Raw genomic sequence first — 18,563 nt, 5'->3', positions numbered from 1 at the left:
ATCAAACAAGCCCTGCGCCCTATTTCGATTTCAAGTAATTCTGTCTACGATCCAATATCGCCCGAGCCATAACTCGAGCCCGACAAATCGCAATTCATGCGCGCCGCCGCTGCTCCATCTTGGACGGAGGTATTAGAAATTCCTTCGGATGCCTGGCCGAAAGATGACGGGCCGTGTATGCACGAGTTACAAGCGCAGTTAGGTCGATAAGTCATTAGTAGAATCGTGCCGGCGAGCATGAGCTACGTACAGAAACACGTTGTTACGGGCACCAGCACCGCCTACAGTTGCGTTCAAGAATATTGATGGCTTGATTGGTCCCCTGTAAACGGGTTTGCACTGGGATAGAGCACGGCCGTCCTACACCATGCATAGGAATTCAATTTAACGGACACCATTGCCGGTTCCCACTAAGATTTTAGTCCTTAACACTCCGTATGCTATGCCGGAGTCTTTCGTGACCCGGTGACCGTGAATATGTACAATTTTGTTCTGATACGAGACGACGCTTTCTATTTCGAAATAAGAAATCTTCTTCTTCCTTCTTCCGAAATACGACGAAAGCTGGTCCCGAGGAATCGTCTTATATCGGAATAAGACTGTATTAGTGAAATATCGGCATGGGTCAGAAATGACTCCGGCATAGGCCTACAACTCGCAAGAGTCCGAGGGTTAAACACGTTCACAGTCCAAAATTTCACCATTGCAATTGTTTTCGGTGAGCTTTATACATCTGGCGAGTTTTAATTAGGATTTTATTCGACTACATCTCTGTATAACGCGGTTAAAAACAGTTTAAACCTATATACAGTGATTTCTCTCTATATGTCGCCAGGCCTGCATTATAAACGTCGCGGAATTATCCCCACTACCGCGGGATATACCCCGTGAAGGGCCACAAAGCTTGAGAGGTCTCGTATGCCTAGGGTGTAAACATAACACGGCTCGAGTATGTCTCCTGGACGATACATGACGCTGGTAAGACTCGTGTTGTTGACATATATCGAGAATTCACTGTACAGGGTGTACCAACTGAAGTATTACAAACTGTTTTCTCAAAATGGAATGAAGATATTCACTTCATTTTTCTTTTAATTAAATGGTGTAAAGGGGTCTAATATTTAAGTATTTATTACATATTTTGGGGGTAACTTTTAGGGGGAAAGGGGGACTCAACATTTTTTTAAAATGGGAAGTAGTATTGATTTTTTGATATTGTAATTCCTCTCATTGAACTGAATAGCATTTACTAGAACAATTTTTTTAATTGTACAACGTTTACACCTACTCGAACTTGAATGTACAAAATAAATGTTTGTTCGGAATAATACACACAAAAATTATTTTTAACTTTAGTCGCAAATTTCTTTTTTACCAATTTGAACCACTATTCTTTGGAGATGAATTCAAGCAATTCATTTAGCTGAAGAACACTTTTGATTTTGTGTATATTTTGTTGTTTTCTTAATGAATGATCTAACAAATTCAAAAAGTTAAATTAATATACACTCACTTGAAAAAATATGATATTGTGTAAAAAATGAATACTGAATGTAGTGAGGAGTTCGATTTAACATTTTTATAATTATCATTCGATTAAAAAACGATTATTTTTGCCATGAAACTTTAATTAATTCCGTGCTTTACAGGATACTAAATATACTTCTGGAAAACGTTTTTATCGCATTATCATTAGTTTGTCAGTCATGTTTCGCTGAGAAGAAAGAGCTTTGCTGTAGACTGAAAAAGAATTAGCGCAATAAGGGGCTAATCCAGGAAAAAAGTGGAAATAAAACGAGGAGAGCAATTAATTTAGCACTGCGCTTCAGTAACCTCGTTTTTACGAATGACAATCAATAGCTTGTCTCCCACTCGAAGTTTAATGAGTGTAGGCAGCTGTCCAGGCGGCATTAGTCACGAGGATGTAATTTGTAGTCCGCGCCCTGTCGCTCTCCTGCACGTATTCTGTAAGCGTGTGTCACATGCGGTATTCTCTGCAAGAATCATTTCTTATGTGCTTTCAAAATTGGATTCCACAAAATCTCATTCGGTGTATTAATAAGTAATCCCCTTCCTTCCGTTTATCTCTGTCTAGATTATGAAACTTCGTTCAAATTCATATTTAAAAGAGAAATTTTAGCGAGCAGAAATTTATATGAAATTTAATTTCGTTCGATAGTGATGGCAATAATGGTTTCAGCTAATTAAGAATAAAATGAAAACTTATTATTAATATTCAACTATAACACGCTGTGTATTTTAGGACGTTGTAAAAAATTGGAAAAGTTCTATTTAGTAAACAATTCCATAATATTTTGTCGGTTTAACAAAAATTTAAAGATAAATTTTTTAAATAGTACGCTTTAATGACATTCTCGATAAATTAATTAGTGAATAAAAATACCCAAAACGATGTTACTAACATTGAAGACTATCAAAAAGAAGAACTTTCAAATGACGAACCATTATATTTTCATGCGTTTAGAAAGTAAAAATTGTGCTGGAAAGTAACGATTTATTTTTGGTGATGGTAATCAACTCTAGGATAAGCAATTTGCACTATTTCGATCAGCACACGGTACGAATATATTGCAGTATTCCTCTAACCGTACACATAGATGTATATCCCTCGAAAGCCTCGTAATAGCGTTTGGAATTAATTCCTTTTGCAATCGACGGCGCGGTATTAACCAAAGTACAGTTGCAACCGGAACACTTCGACCTTCCTAAATCAAGTTAACGAATTAACTCTTTCCCTTCCCTTGCCCTATCTCTTGTTCCTGTGCAATTTCCATTAATTAATAGCATGCATAAATACTTCATGGAAGCTACAAGACTCAAGCTCAGACTCAAGACTCAGCTTTAAATACTCAAGAAGCTACATTTGTATCGATCAAGAATTTCGTTATTAATTCATCAAAAATTTCGCTGAAATTCCGAAAATCGGTCAAATCGGATTCAACTCAAATTTTGCACATAGCCTCATGTCACATTAAAAACATGTTTCCCAAAAGGATTTTTGGCGACTCGAAAAAAAATTTGTTATCATATTATTATCATTTTCTACCTTACCGAATTTTGGTTAGGTTAAGTTAGGGATGGGAACGATTGCTGGCGGAGAGGCTCCGTCCTAAGACACGACTTATGTCAATTCAGAAGTCTATATAATTGACATAGACCTACAGTGAAAGTTTCATTACAGGCTGGGATAAGAAATAGAAAAAACTGATTTTCATTTCGATCTTCGGCAATTCCGACCAAATTGAAAATTTTGTTAATCCGTTGTTTAATAAAGTAACGCTTGTAACTAAAAAATCTCAAATCGTTGAGTATAATTTTAAAAGAGTTACAAGTTCTTAAAGGGTTCCACTGAAATTTGTTCCAGTCTATATATGTCTGTAAAATTCTCCAATAAACCGAAGAGCTAGGTCGGACAACTGAAACAGATCCCGCTAATTGTCATTACGCAATGCGGAGTGAAAATATAATGATGTTGCATGGGACAAACAACAGCGATTGCCACTGGTCGTAATTATTGGTTTAGTGGTCAGACGGTGTCGAATCATCGCCATTTTCCTTTCGTCACTGTTTCTCGGATTTGCCCACGCGATCGATACCAATCAGTTGTCCAACTTTTTATCGGATAATCAACGTCGCAGTCTCCTCGATAATGGAGTGCATGGAAATTACATTTTCGAACGTTCCGGACGACCGAAAATACACAGGTCCAAATCCGTCTATCTAAAATGCAGAACTTCGCTGAACGATACTTGTAAAAGTTATTAGCCTCCACTCAGGATAAACTGTTTCAATTATGAAGCAAACAAATCGATGCTACAACGATATTTAAATACAGCATAGATTAGTTTCTTTTTATATACCTACTCACTAATTAAAATTTAACGTACGCTTAAACATCTTTATTATATATATTTCCGCGACGTTTATCATCCAGGCCTTGGCGACATATATAGAGAAATCACTGTAATGCCAAACCCTTATACCTAAGACGCTATGTTATCGTTGAATTTCAATATTACTTATGGTAGATTCTTAAAATTAGAATCGTACAACAAGACTGCGGATGTTCATGCAAAATAAAAATTGTCTACCCAGCAACAAACTGGAGTGAAATAGAGATTTATTTTCTTTCTTAATATGTTGGAAATAATAGAACAAAATTTTTAAATTCTTCTAATGTTTTTACTGTTCTAAATTACACCTACTCATTCTTATTATAAATGCATATAATCCGCAGTCTAATGATCATAATGTCAGGAACGGCATCTGCCGTATGAAAGTAGAATTTTCTATTTAGCTATACTACATTTAGCCCCGATTTTGCGAAAACTGCATAAATATGGGGATCGCGATAAAATCCAATTTAGCGGACCCTCGGCCCTCGAAAACCGAATCCTTCTGCGGGGGAATCAAACCGGCAGCGAACAATACCCGGGGTGGCAAACAAAGGAAACAGAGGAAAGAGCGGAGCAACGAGCCACGCGATAATATATGAGTCGACAAACAGTATTGTAACCTAATTTTCCGGAATCGCAAGCAGCACGTCGATCGCCGGTGGATTAATTTGATTGAAAACGGCGCAGTAGGCTATGGCGGAGGGGACTGTATCAATTCGGAGTTGCGGATGACTCTCCGGTTACACGGCATTGTAAACACACCAGACTGTACAGCCGAGCAACGTCACGAATTCCTCGATTCGGGAATCGTTTAAGTTTCTCATCATCGCGTTCCCGATACCAGTTAAGCACGAGGACTAATTGTGACGACTGGACTGGAATACGACTATAGTAAAGTCTTGATTTAAGGCCAATACTCGGGTCCGTGCTGTGACATAGATCGTGTAGGGCTACTGTTATCTTGTGTGTTAACTAAACCACTAAATACAGTTAAAATTATATCGTGTTTAGTGGCATTTTAATCAGAAAAATGCGACGAATAAGTTGGTGAAAGTCCCATAAAAAAATAATGAAAAATAAAGAAGATTTGTAATTGGATTAGTAGTGGTTCACACGGGGTATGTCCCCCAGTGTAGGGGATAGGCGAATTGACTAAGATCGTGTAGCTCCGTCTGGCTTAGATCAAGACTTTACGGTACAGTCGGGGACAGAATTAAGTGGACACCCTTTGAAAACTAATAACTTTTTTTTAAATTGGACCAAACCACCTGAGATTTTTGTCTTGTTAAAAGGATTAGCTTACTTAAAAAAATTATTAATCATGATTTTTTTCCTGAACGTCCATATACTCGAAACACGGTGGCGTTGATAGGTCATAGATAGAGTGCGGATCTTGATGCAAAATAAAGATTCTTGTGCATAGATTGCAACAAACAGGTGTCAAATAAAAATTGATTTTGACACCTAATCATTTTAGCAACTTCATAATATTACTGTGATATTCTTAAATTCTCTTGTTTTCACTGTTTTTAGTTTCGACTACTAATTGTTAAAGAATAGTAAAATATAAATATATAAATTCATCATAAAATAAAAGATTCATAGTGACCTTCCAATTTCGTCAACAAAAAAGAGTTGACAAAAATTTACGATAATCGTGTTCAAGGTCTCTTTGAATCGTGCTATACTTGATAAAAGAAATTTCGATTGGCCTGCTAATAACAGAGTAATCTAAATTGATCACGTTCCGTGGTTCATAACAGATTGAATTGTGTGTAAAAACTTTAAGTAAATGAATATGAATTTAGAAGAAAAAACGACAGAATTTCCCCTTACAGCTAATAGAATCCACTTGCATAAGTGTTTAACGCGTCACTTCTCTTCTGGTAGCGTGATCATCGAAGGAAAGTTGTGACGAACGACAACGATGCTCGCGCCACGTCACGCTTCCGCGTAAATGCAAATTCCACATGGCGGTGTTTTAGAAGGGCTCGTTTAAATTCATGAAACAGCACATTTCTTGGACAATTAAAATTGCTAATTTGCCTCGCGGCAAGATCGCCTGATTCTTGCTAAGCGCTCTACTCATACAGTCCAGAAACTCGAAGAATATTGATAAATATTGTAGTAACACCAAATAAGTTTGAAACATTTTTATTCTGGAGTATAATTTGAAGATTACTGTATCCTATGGTACAAGTTTTCGACTTAGTATTTGAAAATTACTTTCTATGAAAGTCATGGAAAATTCAGAACTAAGAATATCGATTCGTGTTATGGTTTTACTAAAAAATCGAGGTAGGTATATTTGAAAAAGAATTGATTTGATATTAAAAAAAAATAATGCACAGAGACACAACAAAATTTGTTCATTTGAGAGTTTATTTTCAATAAAATCATATTTGAAAATTTGTTGTGATAGGTGAATTTGGTTAGTTCCCTACAAACGATATGTAATGCGCACATTTTACATGAAACAATAAATAAAACCTGTAGAATAACATTTTTTCACTTTTGATCCTGTTTCTGAGAAAATCTAGTTCGAAAATTTTTCGAATATACATTTGAGTGAATACCAACGGAACATGTCTGAATTTGTTTTATTTATTTATTTATTTTTTTTTTTTGAAAATGTAGCCTTCATGGAAAAATTGGATTCTATATTTCTGAATGATTTTCATATGTAAAATGATCCTTTGCCAAATTACCGTCTGTGTATCTCATCCATCGTCTCGCGAGAAATTTAATATGTTAAAAAACGAGATCCATAAGGGATGAATAAGTTTATTCTATATTTTTTAATTTATTTTCCACGTGGAATTCCCTCTTTTTTACAATTCCCATACGACCTGTATTCAACGAAAGAAGAATGCAATAAGAATGTGATTTTAATTATTTCAAATGAGAGATGGATATTGCAGAAGGAAAACAGGGAAGTTAGCATGCGAGCGTAATCATGAAGGGGAAATATCCAAAATTAAAAGCGAGCATTTTTGATATTAACATCCTAGCTTATTAGCGATTACTTCGTAATTCTTTGTTCTAGAGTTTATCTACTAGATTATATTTGAAGGCTCAAAAAATATGTTTTTCTATAGTAAAATTCTCATAAGAATTTGAAGAAAAGTTCAGTCAAAAATCTTATGTTTTCTCACGCGATTTCTTCGTCGTTTTTGCGAAAGATTTTACCTGCAGCTTGGAAATTCGTAGAATATTCTATGGGGGCTTCCGAAAAAGTCATTTGTGTTCGTTGTTTCGAGTAACCGGTTGATTTCGGACCACTCTATATTAATGGAACCGAGGAGGTCCCATTTTTGGAACAAGGTATCACGACAGAGGCAACCTTGCAATTCCCATTTTCTTATGTAATACTTCAGGTTCCCACGGGCATAATGCATAACCAGCGTTCGGAGGAGAATCTGATGGACCGCCACCACATTGTCCCGATACCCGATATCGAACTTCTTCCTTTTAATGGATATGCCGATACTACTGCCTTCGACACACTTTTATGGCAATCAAACGAAACCGTAAAACCTTCTTCCAGTCAACACGTGACCCATCCGGATCTGGGGATCTGGTTTCCCGGCGTGACCACCGTTACAAGGTCTTCAAGAATCTTACGACTTTGCTACACATCAACCTCTGTTTATCACCTCAAACATACAAGCAACACATCTCTGACACGTTATTGCTAAGCTATCAAACTTTAACATTTTTATAGAACAGCTGAAAAACGGAAATCGTGACCAATTGTGTTTTCTACAATGTTGGTTTCGAAGAATTTTTGAAAATTGGGAAATTAAGAAATTGTTTGAGAAAAACTGTTAGAAAAACTTGAGTTACTAAAGCGTGAACATTTGATCAACAAAAAGGCGAATTTCATCTGTGAAAGTGTGAATGTGGTTTGCAAAAGAGCGAATAAAGAAGGTGAGTTTGATTTGCAAAATGATTAATTTAGAGTGCAAAACCTGTAAAGTACTCTCTCTCTCTCTCTCACACAACAGTTCACTTCTCAATAGATCGCCTTCTCCTTTATCGCATTGAACGGTCCCCCCACTACTGAGCGAGCATGTTCGCGTTCATGTTTCAGAAACGACTCACCTCATAGTTGGTTCAATACACAGGGTGTCTCACTTAAGTGCAACCACCAGACTATCTTCTTTAATATTGACAAAGTGAACAATTTTTTATGTCTAATTTGAATGTTATCAAGCGGTCAATCTCCTGCAGAGATTGTCTTTTTTCAAGGTCATCGACTGCTTGATACCATTCGAATTACACATAAAGAATTTTTTACTTCGTCAAAATTAAAGAAAATATTCTGGGGGTCGCACTTACGTGGAACACCCTGTATACCAAAAATGATATGTTCTGCTACATTAATATTGGGACACAAGATATAATTCTGTAATCTGTAAAAATCAGTCACATTCAGTATTCCTAATTTTAAATTTAAGATATTTGTTCGCCCATTTATTCTTTAATTGTCTCAGATTTCTATATTTGTCAGTGGAAGTATTCGCTTACTACAACACACAGGAAATACCACGTTTCGTGAGCACAGTGACTATCTGTGTAAATATTCGTAGAAAAATAACACGGAAATTAAAATTATACGTAATATTAAAATTAATATAAATTAACGATATTCCAGACTACGAGGAAACTTCTTTTCTCATAATTCAAAGTACTTATAAATTACGTATTTTTAAATTCCCGGATTGAATAGATAATTTGTTCATTGAAAATTGCAGAAGATTTCAAAAACGACAGTACAAGTAATTATATTATTAAATTATTAAGAATCCGAATCGAATCGGAAACGGATTCCATTTTCTCATCTTGAATCTTCTCGAATTTATAGCTTTCTTTAATAGAGTTACTATTAATACTAATGATTAACTACTTATTATGTCTTCCAAAATAACTGCTTCTAACATTAGTATTTCATATAAACTTCACCGTTTCTAAATTAAAGCAGCCTCGGCAGTTGTACAAATTATTGACATTTCTGATGGAAGTAATATCTGGCTCACCTAAATCTATTTAAAAATCATATAAGCTGTGTAATGTGAAAAATCCATAAATCACCTTTCAAGAAAAATGAGCTGCTTACGGTTACAAAAGAAAAGTGACTAATGCCACTTTTAAAATAAATTACCCACATGAGATACTCAAGACATTCACGATTATAGACATTTTAGAAGTCACGAAACGTTTTTTTTTTTTAATGGTGGTGTCACGAACATGCACGGTACATAAAAATGGAAGAGAAATATTCGACTTGACATGATATTGTATAGCAGATAACTTATTTCACAATCTGCATCAGTCTGTTCTTTATAAAAAGGAAACATTTTTGTCATCACTTTAAATTTATTGGTTTTCATAACTTTATTGAAGATGCTGGTAAAACCCCTTAAAAACGTCATCATTATTCCTTGGAGTCTCGGGGAATCGATTTTCCATATTTATGAAATACTTTTTACTCACTTTGGACGGTGCTATCACTTTGTAACCTCTTGAGAATTTCTATGTTTCATACCCAAAGAAGTTTTACAAAGTTGAATTTCAAAACGTTTCTCAGGAGATTGAATGTCTACCTTTACACAAGAAATACCTTGAATAGCAAATCACCTATAGGAAAAGTAATGATGTAAAATTTATTTATACTCCTTTCAGTTAAATAACTCGAGAAGTTCCTACGATATGATATTCTGACACACGATATAATTTGTGTAGTTTGTGACAAATCGTAGTTTTCGTTCAATTTTAAAATATTGTTTTGTATAGAAACAATCTCATTATCGCAATTAAATAATATTTCTAATATCTTCTTTATAAAAATTCGATATACATTCTATTATCACTTCGCAGTATTTAAAGTTTCTTAATACTTTTCCGACAATAATTCGGTTGAAACATAAAATTGTTTTTAGAACGAAACAATAATGTAGACATTGCATAAGCAGGACTTACTTTGCAAACGACCTAATATATTACAATAACTACTAATTTTTGTTTAAACCCCCCTAGCTTCTTGAAAGTACCATAACCGGATACTAGCAATCACCCTTTGTAATGAAAATTTGCATGCAAATTTTTTTTATGACTACCCATTTTCATAATTATAAAGTAAGAATAGCACCTGAAGTAAGGGCTGGAGGACACGTTTTATAAAATACCGTTAAGATAATAGGGGTATAAAAAATACGAAAACCTTTATATTTTTGAAGGATCATAGATTTCATTAACACTTCGACCGTTAAACAAATAACCTCAAACATTCCATAAGGTCAGAGTAATTTATTTAATGAAATAAAAATTGAATCAACCGAACTCAAAATCAAATTGTTATTTAAATTTATGTTAAACAATTTTGTCTTCATTTGTTAGAATTATCGTTGGACAGCGTGCACGTACAGGGTGTACAGAAATGATTCATCTTGGCTGCCATAGGCGTATTCTACGTATCGATGAAGATACGTAAAAAAGAGTTGCCGCAAAATTGTCCTTGACCTTGAATTACAAGGTCAAATTTCTTTCTATTGGATTATATTCATTGATTCATTACATTTTATTCGTTCATTGCATTATGTCATGACAATGAACAAAAATTTGACCTTGAAACTCAAGGTCAAGGACAATTCGGCAACTTCTTTTTGCAGATCTTCATCGATGCGAAGATGCCTATGGCAGGCAAGACCAAACATTTCATTACACACTGTACGGTAGCAGTAAGTATTTAAACAGTTAGACCGAGAAAGTTGACGCTCCTGTGAAGAAAACGACCGATAAATTAATATAAAGCATAAGCGGACTCACCTTGAGTTGATGTTGCGGTCGCCTGAGCGCGCCTTGGTCCCGTCGTCCATCTAGTCGATCGGCATCCGCTTCCAGTCCCTCCATCGAGGACTCGGCTTCGCTCAACCAAGCCAAGAAGTTGTCCAGAGACCGGTCGAAGTTGTGGAGGGAGTTCATCGCAGAGTGCAGCAGTTTTCCTCGATTGATAATACTAGAAACGATTCGATACACACGGCGTTACATACTTTGGATGCGACCGTAGCCGAGTGAAGTTCAAAATTGCCATCTGGCTGATCAAGTATTACGTTCCCTACAGAAAACCGAACTAAAAGCAGCCCGTGATAGGACCCCAAATAACATCCATATAAGAGGTTATGCACATTTCGAAATTTTCAAAATTTTAACTCTGGCTTTCGACGTTCTCTTTTTTTTAAATATCAGCTGTAGAAATTGCTTCAGTGCTCCAGTGAAATTGCTTTGAATCAATTACGAGATCAATGATGATTTCAATATTCCCATTATAAAATTCAGTTTAAAGTCTACACAACCAGTATCGGGCGAAAGTTTGTTTATTTAATAAATTCAAAAGAGTCAATGAAAATAACATTTCACTTGTAAATAAGAATTAATGGTTTTATTCAAATAAAATTAATTTAAATGATACCAATAATAAATCATTTATTATTTGCAAGTCAAATTTTATTTTCCATTTACATGCAGTGGAAGACTAAATAATAAATATTTATTCGTTTTACCAGATCTGAAATCTGAATTATGAAATCTCGTTTTTCATTTTATACAGATCACGGTTCATGTTTGCTTTCAAAAATACTGGCTTTGCAAACAAGTTATGCGAAAGTCTATTCGACCTTGGCGTAGGGTAAGGGACCCAATTACTGTGGCTGTGCCAAATACTGTGCGAATGTTAATTATATTACAACATATATATTAACTGATATTAATGAAAAAAATTTAATATCTCTCTTTTAATATTCATTACGCTTTAAAAATAATGTATAATTAATATAGGCACAGTAATTGGTACCCCCACAGTAATTGGGTCTCTTACCCTACTCATTATAATTGCCAAAGAAAAAATTTGCTTGTTAAGGTATATTATATGTTATGTTTGGATCTTGGAAATATTTTGTTATTAGACGACTCAACCACTTTCGAATTTTCATCGATTTAACATAAAAAAACTTATCAAGCTTACTATACTTGATATTTGAAGTAGAGGGATATTTTTTCATAGGCTAATATTATTGTATATCTCTTGGAAACAGCCTTCTTAAGATTTATGGTCACTGCTGCCAACAATACAAAATAAATTTGTTTAATAAGCAACGAGTGGTACATACAAAGCAACAAAAAATAATAGAAAAATTATTTATAAACAACTAATATAATAGCTATTGTAAACAACTAATATACCATCATAACTAGTGTAATTTGTATCATTTGTAAATCATGTAACTAATTTCATTCATTAAATAATGTGTTGCATCGCCAACCCCAATCTCAGTCTGGGTTTACGCTGCGTCACTTTCGAGAAAGTCTCCTATTCCATCCTTAACAAATTTATGTCTTTACGACCAGGGTGCGACTGGCAAATGTCAGCGCACTTTCACGGTCAAAATCCGCTCGACCGTACCGCTCTCGATGGCACGTGACGCAGCGTAGACCCACTTGTAGCGCCAGGGGGCCCGTAATTTATGGGACGGTTTCCAGACACGCGGGACTTGGTGTCGTCTTCCTTAGACGGACTCTGCCAAGTGTCTACCAGCTCGTGGGCGTTGCATAATGCCGAAAACCGCCCCCTAAATGCAATTATTGGTCCCCCACTATTCGAACCCTATCCGCGGAGGGAATCTATCTAGTCAACGTTCTTAAGATTCTTCTCCGTTCTCGTCAGATACCAACGAACTCTCGCCTCTGTATTATCGCTTCTTTTTTGCAATCACTTCGCTGTACAGTAACCATCCGCTTTCGTTAAATACATATATATTGTTACTAAACAGTGTTGTGACCATAACCCTACAACCAGCTTGCATACATCCTAAAGATTGTGCGAGCACGCGTCACATCGTAACTACCTCAATTTTACGACGTTGGTGACGCCACAACATAATGTATTTAAACTTGTTCAATCAACAAATATTTTATTTGAGTTTGTTATTTGAACCAGCAAATATCATTACGACGAAAACCCTATGAAAATAAGCTAAACCTGCTGTCAAAAACCAACAGAAGCTGTACTCTTTCCGATGATATTTATACCATTTGTTCAATGTAACACCACTGTTACAGGAATAACCATCATCCGTTGGAAACAAATTAAGACTTTTGCAATGACCCAACACCTATACTGTTTTTGTGGGACGTACCTGGTGTTCAGGTTGTTGTATCTCTGATTGATGGTCTCTGTCATCTTTTTCACGCGGGTCGTGTCGTCCTGCTGGTAAACGGCGATCAACTTCTGCGTAAGCTGATTGAACAGTTCGATCTGTCGCTTGTACTGGTGCAACTCCGCGTGGAATGACTATAGGAACAAACAGGACGAAATGAAATGACGGTGGCAGAGAAGGTCTTCGTTGCGGTGGAAACTTATCTTTGTCCGACTTGGTGTCAAGCCGGAAGTCGCGAATCGTAACTCACCGAAGTTAAAATCTTTGTCTCGCTGGGACAGCCCCAAGTTTTACGCTTCGACATTCCGCGCGAGGGAAACTTTCGATTGACCGCAGGGTGATTGGCTTACATCGGTAAAAATTATGGTCGCTCGAACTTACGACTCGCATCTACCCGAATGAACAAATACCTACACTTGTTGTAAATTAGCTCGTTTATTCCTACCCGCTCCTCGGGTATGCTTTCGAATTTTTTGTACCGCTCGATAATTATTGTCCCTAAATCATACTAATCATTCGTAGCAAAAATGGAATATAGACTTCGTAAATCTGTGGCATAAGTCATGTTATGAAACTGGAATTGGGTGGAGTCCTCTCCGAAAAAGTTATAACTGTTATTACTGTAAAAAGTAATAAATATAACTTGATCGTTCCATTTAGAATATTAACTTATTAATTATCAAAACCTCTTCGCCAAATGTGTATTAATCTGTCGATCTGCAGTCTTTACTTGATATATGTCCCAAATATCTAGCCGATAGAAGTCCCAGAACTTTTCTACGTTGGGCAGTGTGTCAAAAAATAATATCTTCTAGCCGATACATGTCTGTGTTGTGGACATATATCGAGAAGACAATGTATAGTATAGCAATGTGTAAATTGTTATTATTCATGTCCCGTTTCATGTTTACGTATGGTACTTCAAAATGCATGCTAGTAGGAAATGATAGAATGGTCACAACTGACATGATGATAACATCGCGAACACATGACAATACTTTCGCCACATGGGAGAAACAGAAAAGGTCACTGTGTATACGCAAATTGAACCGCACGCGTCACTCTCTGCGGAACGTTGTTTGTGAAACAAAACGAATCGAATGCTGTTTAACATGAATGAAAGCACGGTGCATTGAAATTCAGGTGTTGCATGAATATGAGTAGACAGCGAATTTTTTCATTTGTAACACGCATGAATATGGAGGAGGTAATAAAACAAGCAAATTAAAACGTTATCAAATTGCGTTAACTTTCATTTGCAGCGGGCTGCAATTTATGACGATGACAGTATACTTGTGTTTAATACGACTGCAACTGAAGCTCCAGTGGTCGGATTAACAAAGACATCGTGTAAAGGAATAATCGGATATTGAAATGTCTAAATTTCAGAAAAAGTAACACAAGCACAATTTTACAAGATAATATCTCCTTCATTATTCATGGATCTCGTTTCCTCTCTACGATTAAATTAAATGTATTTTAATTTCTGTAACTCGTTTTTAAAATGTGAGAAACATAAAACGTACGAATGGTTATGGTAGCTATTCACCCCGTACGATGACGTCAAGTATAAGGAGCTATATATTTATATAGCAGAACAAATAAAACATATTTAAAATTTTCGTAAGTAGCTCAGTTTAATATTAAACTAAATATTATGAAACAAAAGACAATGATTCAATTAATAAAGAAAGTGCAATAATCAAGAAATAATGGTATCATTCTTTTGTCTAAAAACAAATTATATTCTTAATTTCTAATTTCTCTATTCCAAATATTTGAAAAATTAGAATATTGATCATCTTTCTCATTTAAGAACTAATCAAATTTTAAATTCTGTAAACAATGTTAAGAAATCTTTAGAATGTAAATTTTGCAAGAAAAAACAATTGGAAAAATTTGGCATTTTATTATAATTTACTTTAACTTTACAGAATGTGCACTCACTCTGATAATCGCTTAAAAGCGACACAATTTCAAAATTAAATAAAATATTTAAAGCGTGAATCATTTTGTTAAAGAAATTTTATCGAATAATTTTACGTAAAAGCCAACTACAGATTTTTTGTAGGTGAAAGTTTCGAACATTTCAAGGTCACCTTCATTTTTTAAAAATAATAACATATATCGTACTTGTCTATTAAAAAAATATGACCTTATCTGCGTCAAAAATGATTAATTTAAGAGATATCTCAACTTGAATTTTGTTGAATTCTGTAGATCTCATTTACCACATTTTCGCGTTTATCAATCAAATTATAATATAAATACGAACGTATACGTAACGTAAAATATTTTAATATGCAAAGTTCAGTTTATTTACTACTGCTATCACAAACAAAAGAGGAAAATAAATGAATTGTTGTTCCCTCTAATGGAACACATCTCTCCGACAGACTCTCGCAAGACAATTACTAAAAAAAAAAGAAAAAAGAACCTCTCGACTTCTAGTGGTATCGTTTAATACCAACACAGTTTTAATGAGAGCTCGTTGATCGTCGGATATGGATCATCGAGACTATTTAAAGCAACAAACTAGCCTCGTTTCATGAATATTGTAATGCCGGGTCGGTATCGGAGTAAAAAATAACCCGGCGGTTGATGGCTCTATCGCTGTGCAACCAGGAAAAGACAACGTTCGCGAATGACTGTGAGAATCGCGGCGTACCCGACCCGACCCGACCCGGCCCGACCCGACGCCGCGCGGCTTTGGTGCGGTGCGGTGGAGGCTGGATCCCGAAGATACAGCGGTCTCGTGGAAATAAATTATTCCATGAATATCTCATTCGGCTCTTTTGAATGTAAACAGAGCTCCGCCCGCGTGATGTACTACACCGAGTCGCGATCTCTCGTTGATTGGGACTTTGGCCGTTTCTGTGCCTCCCCCGCCCGCCTTTGCCCACAGCTGGCAATTTTTTCTCCCTTCCAACGGTTATATTCCGGAACACAAAGCGGTAGCGAAACGTTGCTAAAAAGAGGTTAGTAGCTGGCGGATGAATACCGATCCGTTCGTCGTCTCTCTTTAATCGTAGCCGCAGCTGTAACGAACTGCCTCGGCTATCTACCGGTCATTATATTCACCGGCGCGGAGCCGCGCACCGTATTCCTATTTATTCTTGCCGACATAATGGCGGAAGAGCTTTGAATTATACGGAGAACTTCGTCGTCCCGTCGTTTCTCTAATTGCCTGGTTAAAATTAGATTACAAGACCGAATTGCGGCCGAGTATCGACAGTAGATTAACCCGCTGATCAGGGAAACAGCGAGATAAGACGATTCCCTGGGTGAGGGATTCAGAACTTCTTGAATTTTGATCGTTCCGTAGGCTGCCGCAGCGATTCGCGTCACCTTCTACAAGATTCACGAGCGAGACACGCATGAAATCACTTACGCCCGTATTTTTTGAAGTTTTGCACATTAGTAGCCCCGAGGGTACGACGTCGACTTCGCGGAAAAACGGTAACAAGGCTCGAGGTTAATAGGAAGACTGAAGCAGAGTACGGAGAAAATCACGAAAATTGAGATTTCGAACAGGTTAAGGCTGAACTTCACTTTCTGGGACCAGAAATTTTTAACTTCTGTTTATATAATCCTGTAGATCCCGACGAGAAAATGCCAAAAATCGATGTTTTAACGATAGAAATTCACTGGTTTAAAAGTTATGCGTGTTTGAAGATGAGCGATTTTAAGCGGTTTTGACAGATAAGGCAGCAGAAGTACGCGGTGATGTCTATAATATATGCAGACTGTTTATGCAAAATTCACTGTTAAATCAAACGTTGTTTAGTAATTTATCGATATTGTTGAAAGAAATATTGAACAAAAGTCATGTACATTACTTCATCAATAATGCTACAACATTAAATAATATATTATTAACGAAAGTAATTATATTTGCAATATCGTAGTAATATGAAACATGTCGCTTTTCTTAAAATGTCGATGGTATTAGTACTTCAAATTCACACATACAACGTAAGATATGCGTATCTAACATGACACCTAATGCAAAAGTGATACGAGTGCTCTCGCATGGTGAGTTTTGAAACCTCTGCCATAGAGCCCGGAAAAAGTATTTAAAAAAAAGCCCTTTCTCTATCGAATACTCGTAAACCTGTAACACAGCAATACCAAGAACTATAATATTTGCATTGGCACTGAGTACCGAAGAAGCTGAGTACCGAGGTAAAGGGACCACGAAACTTAGGCAATCGGGTACTCATGAAGTCCGAGAGTTGAGGACTCCACGGAACAAGACCTTTAGCTACTTGGCCACTGGGAACTGAAGAGTGTTGACATTATACTACTGGCGAAGTTATGGGATTCGAGTGCCTAGCAATAACAAATAAGAGAAGACGCTCGAAACTATCGGGACACAAAGTTTCAGATAGCACTACGAGCACGGAATATGTTTAGCAAAAATATCTGCCAAATAATGCCTTCGGTCAATCTCCAAGTATAATAAAGATTGTACAATAATTACATTCTGGTGGCTATACACATATTGGAAACGAGATTATATGCATTACTGAAAATGGATATCGGATTAATTTGGATTATGTATGAATGTCCAGTTCATTGAGAGATGCGTATAGTTAAAATGAATGAGTTTCGCGTTCGTTGAATATGGATGACGCGTGTGATGGAGTGTGCTGGAAATATAGGATGATTGATTATATATGAATAGGCCAATAATATAGAGTAGAGCGTGGTCTGGGGAAAATAGAGATTGACGGAGTGGTCTGGAGGTTGCGTCTAGAAGGTGAAAGGTCACGAAAATTAAGGAAAAGCAAGAATATGTTATGATTAGAGAGCAAAATGTTCAGACTACACGGTAGGTTGCAGGGTATCGTGAAGAATTAAAAGTAAACAGTAGACTGCAGAAGTTACGCGAAGCAAAGAGTAAAGGAAAACGGTAGAAGTTGACAAATAGGATGTAGGAGTCAACAAGACCCAGATCTTTACAGCGCAGAAAACGTACCTTAGGAAAAGTACAAAATAGGAAGATGAACATGAGTTGGTTGTAGGTACGGAATACAGCAAAGACGGTGCAGTTGGTAAAATGTCGAAGAAGTAGGGTGAGGGACTCATCTACTGTGGGGGGTACTAATTACTGTGCCTACAGTAATTATACTCATTTTGAAAACACAATGAATATTAAAAAAGAGATATTAAATTTGTGTCATTAAAATCAGTTGATATGTTATTTATTGTGCTTCAAAAATAAATGTAATAAATATAGACACAGTAATTGGCACCCCGACAATATTACAGAAGAGAATATTAAAAAAGAGATATTACATTTGTTTCATTAAAATCAGTTAAGATGTTATTAAGATGTTCTTTTTACTATTCATTATGCTTTCAAAATAAGTATAATTAATATAGACACAATAATTGGTACAGTAACTGGGTCCCTTGCCTTGCACAA

At 36.1% G+C, this 18,563-nt stretch overlaps 1 protein-coding gene across 11 annotated transcripts in view; it reads right to left on the bottom strand.

Annotated features, from left to right (window-relative positions):
* The window catches only part of LOC143358660 (dystrophin, isoforms A/C/F/G/H), a 930,016-nt gene that overhangs the window by 561,259 nt on the left and 350,194 nt on the right, over positions 1 to 18,563 (bottom strand). For all 11 annotated transcript variants that reach the window (XM_076795970.1, XM_076795971.1, XM_076795965.1 and 8 more), the window contains 2 exons: positions 13,112 to 13,266; positions 10,746 to 10,935 (listed from right to left, as the gene is read on the bottom strand). In XM_076795970.1, coding sequence (XP_076652085.1) covers positions 10,746 to 10,935; positions 13,112 to 13,266 — 345 coding nt within the window. The remainder of the gene's footprint in view (positions 1 to 10,745; positions 10,936 to 13,111; positions 13,267 to 18,563) is intronic.

The sequence above is a fragment of the Halictus rubicundus genome, chromosome 11 (assembly GCF_050948215.1).
Source record: "Halictus rubicundus isolate RS-2024b chromosome 11, iyHalRubi1_principal, whole genome shotgun sequence".
Lineage (NCBI taxonomy): Eukaryota > Metazoa > Arthropoda > Insecta > Hymenoptera > Halictidae > Halictus > Halictus rubicundus.
The sequence above is the reverse complement of the archived record's forward strand: the minus strand, read 5'-3'. Positions and strand labels throughout refer to the sequence as shown.